Source organism: Prionailurus bengalensis, chromosome D4 (genome assembly GCF_016509475.1).
Source record: "Prionailurus bengalensis isolate Pbe53 chromosome D4, Fcat_Pben_1.1_paternal_pri, whole genome shotgun sequence".
Taxonomy (NCBI): Eukaryota; Metazoa; Chordata; class Mammalia; order Carnivora; family Felidae; genus Prionailurus; species Prionailurus bengalensis.
In genome coordinates this window covers 13986511-13999195 of record NC_057359.1, presented here as the reverse complement: position 1 = coordinate 13999195, position 12685 = coordinate 13986511, and the positions used below count along the sequence as shown (strand labels likewise).

Below are 12685 nucleotides of genomic sequence, written 5' to 3'. Positions count from 1 at the left end.
GCTGGAGGATCATTCAGAGTGGGCGTGACTATTCATTTCACTTGATTTTGGCCAAAGTACAGACAGAAGGACCTCAGGCCCATCTGCTCTTAGTAAACATCACAGGAACTGATGTGAGACCATATCTTGGCCTTAGCCAAGCAAGTCACAGTTGCTATTTTTATTATTTCAATTTTATGCCTTAAACCAAAATGATTTATAAACCAAAAAAAAAAAAAAAAGAATAAACCGCACTAATTTACAAAATCCTAAAACTCAATACAAGTCTAAAATTTTCCAAAGAATTTTTGAACCAAACCAAAGGCCATCCTCCCAAATTACCCATTGAACTAATTTAATCCAGAAATTAACTTTGATATGTTCCAGAATGCCTGAATTGGGTTATCAAAATATTTTCTGAACATAGTCTTTACATTTGACTTAGGACCCTAGGAGGATAGAAAGGAATGAGAAACAACTTTATTACTTTTGTAATTTATTTTCTTTTAAGGAAAAGTTACTTTATTAGAGGAATGTCCCTTTAGGCCATGAGCTGATCTGAGGAATTTTTGTAGTTTTGAGTGTCAGTCTAACACCCTATGGATTGGTTTGTGTTCTACACAGGTTACTATTTTTGTATCTCAAAGCCAAAAGCCACAGGGATGGCCACAGTTACTGTTCATCTCAGGGATGCGAAAGAGTCAAGATCCAGGCAGCAACGGACTCAAAAGACATCAGTAACTGCATGGCCAAAGCTTATCCTCAGTATTACAGGAAGCCATCAGCACTCAAGCGCATGCCATCCATGCTCACCGGGCTTTGTCACGGCTGCGGGACCCGCCAGGTAAACAAGGAAGAAAAGTGGACTGTGGGTTGAGAGAAAGAATGAAAAGTTTTTTTTGTTTTTGGAGGTTTTTTTTGTTTGTTTTTTTGGTTTTTTTTTTTTTGGTTTTTTTTTTTTTTTTTTTTGCAATAGGCACATTTTTCTTTGAAACATCTGTATTGCCAAGTTAGAAATATTGCATGGTTTCTCCTGAATTGTGGCCCATTGTAGAATGTGATGCTTATAAGAAGCAAACTAGTCCAAATTCATAATAAAAATATCTTACCCCTGTGATATGTCAATTTATCCTGGATGACTATAGACGTTTTTTGGTCCTCATCTTTTTTCCCCCCTCAGGTGTGATTCTGTTACAATATTGCTATTGGGTTTACATTTCAATGATGTAGAAAAATATGTTGTTTTATTAATGACTGTAAAATTTCTCTTCCAAAAATGCACTTGATATGAAAATTATTTCCTTTTTTTTCAAGGTTGGAAGTGATTAATTTTGAAGCATGTGCTATTATATTTATCTGTAGTTAAAAGTACAAACTAACTTGGGCTAGAAGTGAAATGCTTCACCTGACATATTCTTAATTATAAAGTTTCTCTCTGGGTCTTAAGAAAACATGACATTGAAAGTCCAAAATATGAGCTCAAATTGGGCATGGGGTTTCTAAAGGAAGTCAGACCAATTCTAAGTGAAAAAGAAGTGTAGAATTAATATTTAACCTTTACAGAAACAAATATGGGTTAAGGGAAACGGTTCTCAAAGTGGGGTCTCCAGACTGACAGCATCAGCATCACCTGGGAACTTGTGAAATATTAGAATTCTTGGTCCTATGCCAATCCTACTGAATCAGAAATGTTTCTCGTTTGTTTTTGCCTATTGGTGATAGTAAGAGTAGGGATTTTTTTTCCTTCCTATTATGTTATATGGTAAGTATATTTTCAATGGCAGTTCACTATCACAGTTTCAGTGTTTCATGTCCCTGTGCCACCTCTATTCTCCAACTCAACTAAAACTCTACCACCAACCCACCGACCAACCAACCAACCAACCAATCAACCCACCAACCCACCAACCCACCAGCCATGTACCTGAAGAAGTTTATATAGATCCTTGCCTGTCCCATGTAATGTCTTAACTGCTAAAGTGGCATTTTTAGATAATCTCTGTGGAAAAGTAAATTCTCCAGCCCAATTCTCAAGTTGAATTTGTTAAGAAAGTTCTTCATTACTGACAAGATTATATAATTTATAGTTACGACTCCAACATTATAATTTTTAAAAATAATCATCACTGGAAATAGCCTGTCTTGTTAAATGGTTCCATACCTTAATGTTTAGCATTCTTTGTTGTGTGTGTGTGTGTGTGTGTGTGTGTGTGCGCGCGCGTGCACACGCGCACAGGTGCATACACGCGCATGCGCTTGAAACATTGGTTAGAATTTATTTTTTGAAAATACCGATGATATATATTGGTGCAATTGCATGGTACTTGAAGTATTTGAAAACATCACTTTTACTTGGAGATTTGAGGGAATGAGTTTGTTTTGAATATTAAAAACAGGCACATGTACCTTAGGAGTAAATAGGAAAATTCACATGAATTTTTGACTCCAAACCTGAGACTCAAAGAAATATGGAGCTTCTGAATGTTTAGTATCATGATGTCTCATGACTATTTGCCCTTGTGAGGAAGTTGTTGACATCCATTCAGAAAGATATATACTTTAGGTGCTCAGTTGTGTGAGAAGCTTGCTTTAGAATGAGAAGAAAGCCTTTAGGGAGGAGGGAGGAGGTGGGATTTGGAGGCTGGGAGTGATTTTGAGGAGTAGAAGGAAACAAGGACACTCTTGGGAGGGAACAGCATCTGCAAAGGCAGAATTTTGGCAGGAAAGGAGATGAAGCACTGTGGGAAAGCAAAGTTGCTGCACTGTGTGTGGAATGTGCTAGAACAGTGGGTTAGGGGCCCGTACATAAGGCGTGGCTTGATTTATGGGACACATTGCAAGTCTGGTAGAAGAATTTAGCCTGGTGATGCACAGCTTACTAAAAGGTTTTGAACAGGGTAATCCTTATCATCTATACTTCTTAGTTCGGGAGTGACTCAGTCCCTATTTAAGATAACTGGTCTGAAAAGGACCTTTAAAAACATTTGTGACTATTGTTTGCATAAAGTGTTTATAAGTGTAAAGCACACTTACTTAGTCCTTTGCAGAATTGATTTTATTAATAAGAGTACAATTATTTGACACTGGGATTATTCCAGAAAGTGAGGAACAATCACTTCTTGTGTTACATCTGTATCAAAACATGGAATTCTAGGCCATGCAATATGTACAAAGGGGGAAAAAACACCACTGGGTTTGATATAATTGGGTTTAATTTGAGGCCCTTTTGAAGGAAGATGCAGTTGACATTAACATGGAATTTCCTCCCCGTTTAGGTGGTGTTTACTAGTGATCCTCATAAAAGCTACCTCCCCGTGCAATTCCAGTCACCCAGTAAAGCAGAGACTCAGCGTGGAGACCTGTCTGTGATCTCCGTAAGTACCATCTGACATGTACCCGCCTCAGTTTCTCACTTTGATATTTCATCCCGGTGACATGAATCATCTCTGGCAGCAGTCCCTTGGTGGCAAGCGATGTAATAAAGTTTTAAGTACCTCTTAAACATTTGGTGTTTTAAATAAGTTCAAACTCACTAAAAAATCTTTTTTTTTCTCAGTAGATTGTCTTTACTGATTACTTTGAGGTGAATGTCAAAATTTGTTCACGAAGTGTTAGTTGTCTGTTCTAGGCAAGTTTATGGAAGTAAAGGCCTAAACCTCATCGCCAACACTTAGAATTGGGGTTAAGAGCCAAGCTCGCCAGTGGTAACCAGCTGTTGGCATGAGATCTGTCCAAAACCAGATTGACCTAAGTGCCACTGTGTTAGGAACTCTTGTGGTGGCAGGTATGTAGCCATCCAAGTGACATCCAGCCTGGGCCTGGTCCCAGTCTCGCGTGGTCTCTTTAAAGGCCCCTCTTTTTTAACTTTTATAGTTGAAATATAGCTGACATACAATGTTATATTAGTTCCAGGCACAGCAGGTTTGACAGCTGTATACGTTATGAAATGCTCACCATGGTAAGTGTAGTTACCACCTGACACCATATGAAGTTATTACAATATTATTGACTCTATTCCCTATGCTGTACTTTTCTTCCCTGTGATTTATTTATTTTATAACTGGAGGTCTGTACCTCTTAATCCCCTTCACCTGCCTGACCCATCCTCTAACCATACGAGCCCAGTGTTTTAAAGTGGTGGGTAACACAATCACAAATCCACATGTTGTATGTTGACAAAATTCTACCTTACTCTTGTTTTCCTTCCCTATTTTTTACTTGTGTTAAAGTATTTATAACATAACATTCATCATCTTAACCATTTTTTAGGGTTTTCTTTTTTAAGTTTATTTATTTATTTTGAGAGAGAGAATCCCAAGCTCTCAGTGCAGAGACCAACATGGGGCTCGATCGTACGAACTGTAAAATCATGACTTGAGCTGAAATCAAGAGTCAGACACTTAACCTACTGAGCTACCCAGGCGCCCCAATCATCTTAATCGTTTTTAAGTGTGCAGCTCAGTGGCATGAAGTCCATTGATACTGTTGTGCAGGTATCCCCACCATCCATTTCCAGGGCTGAACTCTGAATTAAGAGCTTTGTAGCAACTCTGAATTAAGTGTATCCCTACTGGGGCACTTGGGTGGCTTAGTCGGTAAAGTGTCCGACTTCAGGTCATGATCTCGCGGTTCGTGAGCTTGAGCCCCGCGTCGGGCTCTGTGCTGACAGCTCAGGGCCTGGAGCCTGCTTCAGATTCTGTGTCTCCCTCTCCCTCTGCCTCTCCCCAGCTCAGGTGCTATCTCTCTCTCTCTCTCTCTCTCTCTCTCTCTCTCTCTCTCTCTGTCTCAAAAATAAACGGTAAAACAAGTTAAAACAAGAATATCCCTACTTAAGGGGGGAGGGTGAAATGAGGCATTCCTGATTAGCAGGCATGTAGTTTCAATTGAGTAAGATACATAAACTCTCAAGAGCTGCTGTACAACATTGTCCCCACAGTCCACAATTATGTATTGCACACTTAAAATTTGTTAAGCGGTTGGATCTCATGACCACACACAAATATTAAAAATAAATAGAGAAGATTCCTATTTAAAGGTAGCCCAAAGATTTCCCAACTGTATATTTATGCCTACTATCCTGTGTTAGCAACTGCTCGTTTTGTACTATGTTTGAGATGTGATTTTTTTTGGCATGAAATTTGTTAACTCAGTATCTCAATGCCGTCGGCTACCTGGAGAGCCTGATCCTAGCCGGTTGGCATGGTATCTGGGTGGGAGTCAGTTGTGTAATGGAAGCAAGTGGGTGCTGAGTCTTTCTGCTCTATTAACTTCACTAAATAATTTAAGAAGATACTGCTTTGCTCAAAAAAATCTCAGGCAGGCTCTGCTCCAGGGTCGGAAGACTTTGTTTTGTTTTGTTTTGGTAAGTTTTATTTTTATTTTGAAAGAGAGAACGTGAGCATGGCAGGGGCAGGGAGAAAGGGAGAGAGAGAGAGAATCCCAAGCAGGCTCCACACTGTCAGTGCAGAGACTGACACAGGGCTTGCACTCATGAACTGTGAGATCATGACCTGAGCCAAAACCAAGAGTCAGACGCTTAACCGCCTGAACCACCCAGGTGCCCTGTGAAGACATTTTTTTTAAAACTCCATTGCTGCATACTGGGTGCTCGGGACCCCAAAAAAGTCACAGAACATTGTATTTTGTCACATTTGCCTCCAGTGCTTTCCCCTTGCAGTACCTGAAGAGTCTTTGCTAGGACATGGCATTGCTTGAGTCTGTGTGGAAACTGCTGTGTTTCTTTAAGCAGTAGGTCTTAGGGGATTCTTTGCAAAAGGACAGTTGAAGCGTGTTGGGTATCATTATATATTTTTTCTCAGATGTATCTTAATTTTATGTATTCTGAGTTTTAAAAACAAGTGTCTTAAAAACACTTCCAGTCTTTCCAAATATAAAAGGGTACTTTACCTCAAGGATTTCCAGAATTATTCTCTAGATTAGAGCAATATAAACATAGCGAAAAAGTCATTTTGATTCCTGTGAGACCAGTAGCGATTAGAAATAAAATTTCAATATAATTTCCTCAAACAAGTACAGGTGCGGTGGTGATAGCATTTCTCCTTGGTTAGCCTTTAGTATAGTTTATAATTTTACACAATTTATTTCTTTTTTTTTTTAAGGAAAACTTTTTTCTTAAGTTTTTATTGATTTATTTAAGTAATCTCTGCACTCGATTTGGGGCTTGAACTCACAACCCTGAGATCAGGAGCCACACGCTCATCCGACTAAGCCAGCCAAATGCCCCAATTTTACACATTTTAGGTAGGAACAGTGCCTGTGGCTTAAATTGGTGTTGAATCATTTTTTAGTCTGGCGAGGGGTTTTTTTTCCTTCTTTTTTGGCTGATGAATTAATGATATTTGGATGTGTCTGGCGTTCCTTTTTCTTCAAGAAGTCTCAAACTGCTAATTTAGTTTAAAGAGGACTACTGGAAACTTCAGCTCACAATAATTGTGAACCAAATCTATTACTACCTTGTGGCTTAAATCCTGGTGAAATGACCACTTTTCCATTTTGATTTTACAGGAGAGCTATGGATGGAAAAAAAGAGATGAGGCCATCTGGCTCCTCTCCTGTTCCAAACCTAAACTCTAATGGGGGGCTTACGTGTGGGGGGAGGTGTGGTATTTTTTTTTTCTGAACCAATGGGACATTAAGTGAGCTGTCGGAGCTGCAGTACAAGGCTATCAACTGATGTTTCACTGAGTTTGCAAGCATTGGCCCCAGTGAGAGAGTGTGTGCAAAAATTAATCCCGTACACGTGCAGAGTCACGCTGCTCAACTGAGTGCCTCCATTGAGATGCCTTTCTTGAGCATCTATCCCAACAGTAAAGACCAATTGAGGCACGGTCTAGAGAACACTGGCTTAGTTTCAGATGTCGGTGGAGAAAGAATAAATGGATCATGCAGCTTGAATCCTGGAACTATAATTTGAATCATGGGTTTAGAAGACGGGCTAGAAAAATGAGCCATCCTGGAGATATGAAATGGTGGTGACGACGGAAGATGTTTCTCTCTTCTCAGGTCAACGGCACCGACTTTACCATCCAAAATCCGGGTGTTCTCCTCCTCGTTGTGGATGCCTGCAGCGTTCCTTTCCGCTTAACGGCAAAGAAGGTTTTCTCTCTTGCTGATATCAGTCACTTGGAAGAGTATTTGAGAACAGGCATCCCTCCAAGGTAGGTGAAGCTTGCTCTGTAAGAGGGACAAGTCACCTTGAGCAAGTGACACCCAGTTAACTCTGAGCTTTGGTTTGTCTTTCCACCCTTTTCCTCGGTGGGTACTTACGGCTGTTGAAAGGTATCCATTCCTTCCTCTTCTCAGATGGACGCCCCTGTGGTCTAAAGTACCTATCATTGATAAGTGAAAGCCGGGCTATTAGAAGAGTTTGCAAATAGTGTAAAGGCTCTTTGAAGGGGAATTGTTCTGTATTTTGGAGCTTTACTGTCCCACATTTTAGCATTTGGTTGATCTGCTTTGCACCTAACTCACTCAGAAGGTTCATTACTGATGTAAGCAATTTTATACACAATTTTGCCTTTGTGGCCATCTGTCCCACTGATAAGCCCCCAGATGGCATTGTGCTGTGAATTCATCCCCTGGCTCACATGGAAGTGACTGGAAAGGAGTCAACTGATTTTTAAGCGGTTGAGTATCTGGTCTCTCTTTTCAGAGCCCTGGTCTGATTGGTTTTGTTTTGTTGGTCTCTGAAGAAGCAGGCACATGAACAAAACCTTTCTTTTTGGGGATTGGTTAGACCCTGCCTAGAGGCAAGGCGATGAATTCAGGCTCCTTTCTGCCTTCCTTGGTTGTGCTACAGACATTGATTTACATGCAGATCTTCAGTTAGTGAAGTAACTAAGGGAGGCACATAAGCTTCCTGGGGAGTAAAGTCCTGTCTAGTTTTTGAACACATCTTCGGTTATCTGATGACTTACTCTCATTACGCTTTACAGAACCAGGTCTCAGGAAGTCCCCTAAAGTCATCGGATTATTTGAGTGTAATATACAATGTGCATGTGTAGCCCTGTCTTCTGCTTGAAGATACTTGTAGGGAATTCCAAGGCCTCAGTTTTCTTTCAGGATTTAAAACTTTTCCCAGTGGTGGAAACACAGGTACTCAGTCCACCTAAGACAATCCAGAGTGTACCTCTCACCACCAATATTTAGGGTAACTTGGTGTCCTGCGCGGTACCCCATAGACTTAAGAGTTAAAGCCAAGTCATTAAAAAGTCACAAGGTTGTTTCTAGAAAGGAGACCGAAGGAAGACTTTTAAAATCTGGGTAGTGCTGTGCTTCTTCATCCGGGTTGGTGACATAAGTATGTTTAGTGGGCAGAAATTCGGTGTAAATACTTTTTTTCGGTGTAAATACTTTACTGTCTGTGTGTTGTGTCTTAACAAAGTGTTAAGAGGTTATGGCGCAACTGGGAGTGACTTCTGGAGATACTGTGCACGTATTGGGTTTGGGGGGGGGGCAGTGGGGACCTGTAAGTGATCTCCATGGGACTAGCCTGAAGGGAATCAGACCTGTAGAGTTGCTATGGTCAGACCTCTGTTCTGAGTCTGAATGGTCACCACTGCTTTAGAATGACTTCAAAGAATCCATACCAACCTAAAACTTCTGGATCTTAATAAAACATGTCAGGACCCTCATTAAGAAAATGAATACTGATGGATATAAGCAAGTTGAAGAAAAGGATAGATTTTCCCTGTTTCTAGAGGGAAAGTTAATATTGTAAAGATGTCACTCTACCTACATAAATATAAATTTAACATATTTCCATCAGTGTCCTAATAGGTTACTTTTCTATTGTCCTTGACAGTTGGTACTGAAATTCATCTGGAAGAATAAATGTGGGAGAGTAATAAAATATTTGTAGACAACTTAAAATAATACAGGGGGGCTTGTTTTATAAGATATTAAAATAAATCATGAGGCCATAGTAATTAAGCCAGCATAGCATTGGCAGAGGAGAGAGGAGAGGTCAGGAGAAGAGAAAATCCACAAACAGATCTAAGTATATATGTTGCTATGCTACATAGCAAACAGGGCAATTTAAACCAAACCATGGGGCACAGATTTTATTTCTTTTTAGAATTGATGTTTATTAATTTATTTGATAAATAGATAATAGGACTTAAATAGATAAGTAGAGTATCTGAAACAAACAAAACTAACCTCCTCTGTTAGTTTATTCCATAAAAGAGCAGAGTCCCAATTTGTTCACTGGGTCAACTGACCTAAATGACCTTTGCCTTCCCTACTCTTGGAGACACCTTGGAATAGCAACACAGTTCTGGGTGGGTCAGGGGAGCCAAACTTGGAACAGCAGGAAGGTGAAAAGCATCTGGTTTTTTTTTTTTTTTTTTCCTGTTTGTTTTGAGTTCTGCTTTTATCTAGCATATCTATGGTGTACTCAGTTCAGAAAGGTACTCAATTAACACATGCTGATTTACTGAAATTCCCTCCAACTTTCTAACTTTTACATACAGGTCAATTGTTTTGTTGAGCACAAGAGGAGAAATAAAGCATTTGAATATTTCAGAATCGTTAGTACCTCTGGGATTAGCCAAACCAGCTCATCTTTATAACAAAGGTTTGTATTTGTATTATTCTATGGAGTTCTTTTTTATAAATTTTTTTTTTCAACGTTTATTTATTTTTGGGACAGAGAGAGACTGAGCATGAACGGGGGAGGGGCAGAGAGAGAGGGAGACACAGGATCAGAAACAGGCTCCAGGCTCTGAGCCGTCAGCCCTGAGCCTGACGCGGGGCTCGAACTCACGGACCGCGAGATCGTGACCTGGCTGAAGTCGGACGGTTAACCGACTGCGCCACCCAGGCGCCCCTATTCTATGGAGTTCTTATGAGTCCAGCCACATGAGCATTTTTATGGTGGACTATGGCCCCCAGATTGTTTCATGAGCTTATTTTGCTGAAGCAGGCATCATTAAGATAATCTTTAAATAAGGAAACATTATTAGAGGAAGCGTTTGGGGATGTGGTTTGTTATTTGGGGCAAGAGGTGGGTGGTAAGAGTTCAGTGGCTGACGTAAGGAAGGATAGTTTTTTTTGTGTTTATAACTGTCTTTGTTTTGCTCACCTCCGACTCACCTCCCGCATTATCTTGCCTGAAACTAGTAGATGTACGAATTACACTTTTTTTTTTTGTTATTGTTTGTTTTTAAAGGGAGTACCATATTTTTGGGATTCAGCGGAAACTTTAAACCATCATGGGCTAAGCTATTCACCAGTCCTGCTGGCCAGGGCCTTGGGCTGCTTGAACAATTCATACCTTTGCAGCTGGATGAATATGGTTGTCACAGAACCAGCGCCGTCCGCAGAAGAGACCTGGAACTGTTGATGCAGACTTCAAAAGCACATTAGAGACTCTCTGTAACTTAAGTGCTGGGGGAAAAAAATGTGAACTAACTTATTTAATTTATGGCATTTTTAAAGTGACACTGTTAACCCAACGGAACCATTTTCCTATTTGATCCAGAAAGGGGAAAAGAGAGCTTAAAGTGATCGCTTAAATACCAGCTCACGCACCTTCTAGTTGTACAAAGTGTTGAAGAATTTATTTGTATTTGTCAGGCTGGTATATTCAGAGAGCGGTTCGATTCCCCACCTTCCACTCTGTGTGTTTTAGTGACTGTAAGCAGTGCTTTCCTTTTTGCATCACAGGATGTCATGGGACAAGGCAGGGGCCTCCGAGGGTCAGCCCAAGTCCTTGAGCAAACCAGCTCTTGTAGCACTCATATACTTGAAGGCTGATGCCCAGTTGTGTCATTGGCTTTGGGTCCACAGTTGACCTGGGTGGCTGGCAAGTTCACTGATGCTTTGGGCTCTGGATCTGGGCTGGCAGCCTTTGCAGATTGTATAGGATACTCAATGGCAGAGTTTTCCATATGGCAGCTCAGGCCCGGCTCATGCCCTTTTTTGCCTGGGCATGTGCTATTTTTATTCGTTTGTACATTGATTCCTTCCAAGGGTTTAACTTTCAAACAGAAAGGATACTGGGACAAAAGGGCTTTAGGGATTTGACATCCCTCATAAATCTGCGCCCATGGGCAAAAATTTGATCTGCACCAAGGTCTGAAGTTGTTGGGACCGTATTTGCAGCTTTAATTCTTAACCTGTTTCATCTGTATATTCATGTTTAAAACGCAGAGCTGAGCTGAATATTTACTTTTTTTTTTTTTTTTTTTTAGAGAAGGCCGTTTTCCTGAACTGTAAACTTGGGTTGTTTCAACTTGCACAAAGGAAGTCTGTTCTTGGGGTTGCTCCTGCACCTGGTTTTTGTTGTTGTTGTTATGTGTGGATTTTTTAAAAGCTTTTCTGCTCCCCATCCTGCCAGGAAAATTGCAGAAAGCTTAAGGATACCCCAAAATGTTACACTCAGGGGGAGAAAAAAGGGAGAGCCTTTTAAGGGTCAGAATCATGGAGGAGATCTTCAGAAACAGTACTCTGTATAGCCTTAGAGGAGTTAGTCACTCTTAATTAATTAAATTGTTAGAGCCAATGTTTTAAAAAAGTGCCATGATGCCCTATTTCCCTTCCCCCCCGCGTGTTCTGTCAGTGAGAATTGCATGTGGTAGAAAGATTGGCCCCACAGCCGGGGCGGTGACCACACCAAGAGGAGAGAAGGATCAAAATGCCTTTACCTTTTCCGAAACCTGTAATACATGAAGTGTATGAAGACACGGCCGTGGCGAGATGGTAGGAAGTGTGTTCAGGCTCACTTGGTCCTGAATACAGACACACTCGTTTTCCTCCACCGAGAGCAAAAGCTGAGGGCCTGTCCCTTTGTGTCCATGAGAAACTGCAGAGCAGCTCTGTGACTTCTGTTGACTTTACAAAATATGCTACCTCAAAATGCTGCCGATAAACCATTCTAACTCTAAGTGCTCTTGCTAAGGGCACATGTCTTAAAGTTTAAGGCTGTTTTTGTTTTTTTTCTTTTGTATCTTGATGAACAAGATCTTACCTATGAAATATATTATTGGATCATGGTTCCTGAAGGTGATTAAAGTCTGTTTGTGTGTGTGTTTTTTACGACTTAAGTATCTCTTGTGTGTGTTTTTTAGAGTTTGGTTCTTTAAAGATTTGGAGAGGCTACGTAAGTTCCAAGGCACTCGTTTTTTTCTGATTTATATGCTAATAATCAGGGCCTAAGTTAAATAAATAAAAATGTGTGTGCATGTATTTTTTATATATTGTGTGTGACTCAATCAATCAATCATTTTTTATTCCAGATTGCAGCTGTAAAGAAGCTATCGGCAGAGATGAGGAAGGGAAGCCGTCTGCCAAGTAGATTTTGAAAGACTAAGCCGCAGAGGGACAGGGATCACATTCTCAACCTTGCCTGCACATTGGAATTGCCTGGCAGCTTTAAAAAATACAAAGGCCTGGGCCCCACCCCCCACCCCTACTTTCAGGTTTAATTGGTGTGGGATGCAGCCTGGGCATTGGAATTTTTTTAAAGCTCCCTGGGTGATTCTAACATGCAGCCAGGTTTAGGACCCACCGCACTAATATAATAGGTCCACTGTTTAACTTCGGTCTGTAATTTTTGACTAAAACAAAATTACATTTGTCTATTATTTTTATTTGCTATTCCTATATTACAGAACTCCCGGACCTAAATAGCATTTCACTATTGTCTTCTTTGAATAGAATTTTAGATACAGTTTGTAGTCCT

At 40.5% G+C, this 12685-nt stretch overlaps 1 protein-coding gene across 3 annotated transcripts in view; it reads left to right on the top strand.

Moving 5' to 3' along the window:
* The window catches only part of CEMIP2 (cell migration inducing hyaluronidase 2), an 87244-nt gene extending 75048 nt beyond the window's left edge, over window positions 1–12196 (top strand). For 2 of the 3 annotated variants that reach the window (XM_043566811.1, XM_043566812.1), the window contains exons 20-24: window positions 604–823; window positions 3255–3353; window positions 7003–7157; window positions 9474–9577; window positions 10172–12196. In XM_043566811.1, the coding sequence (XP_043422746.1) occupies window positions 604–823; window positions 3255–3353; window positions 7003–7157; window positions 9474–9577; window positions 10172–10368 (775 nt within the window). In that variant the 3' untranslated portion in view covers window positions 10369–12196. Of the gene's footprint in view, window positions 1–603; window positions 824–3254; window positions 3354–7002; window positions 7158–9473; window positions 9604–9842; window positions 10143–10171 lie in introns of those variants that run through there. The other variant, XM_043566813.1, reaches the window with a different exon arrangement.
* Window positions 12197–12685: the final 489 nt, after the last annotated feature.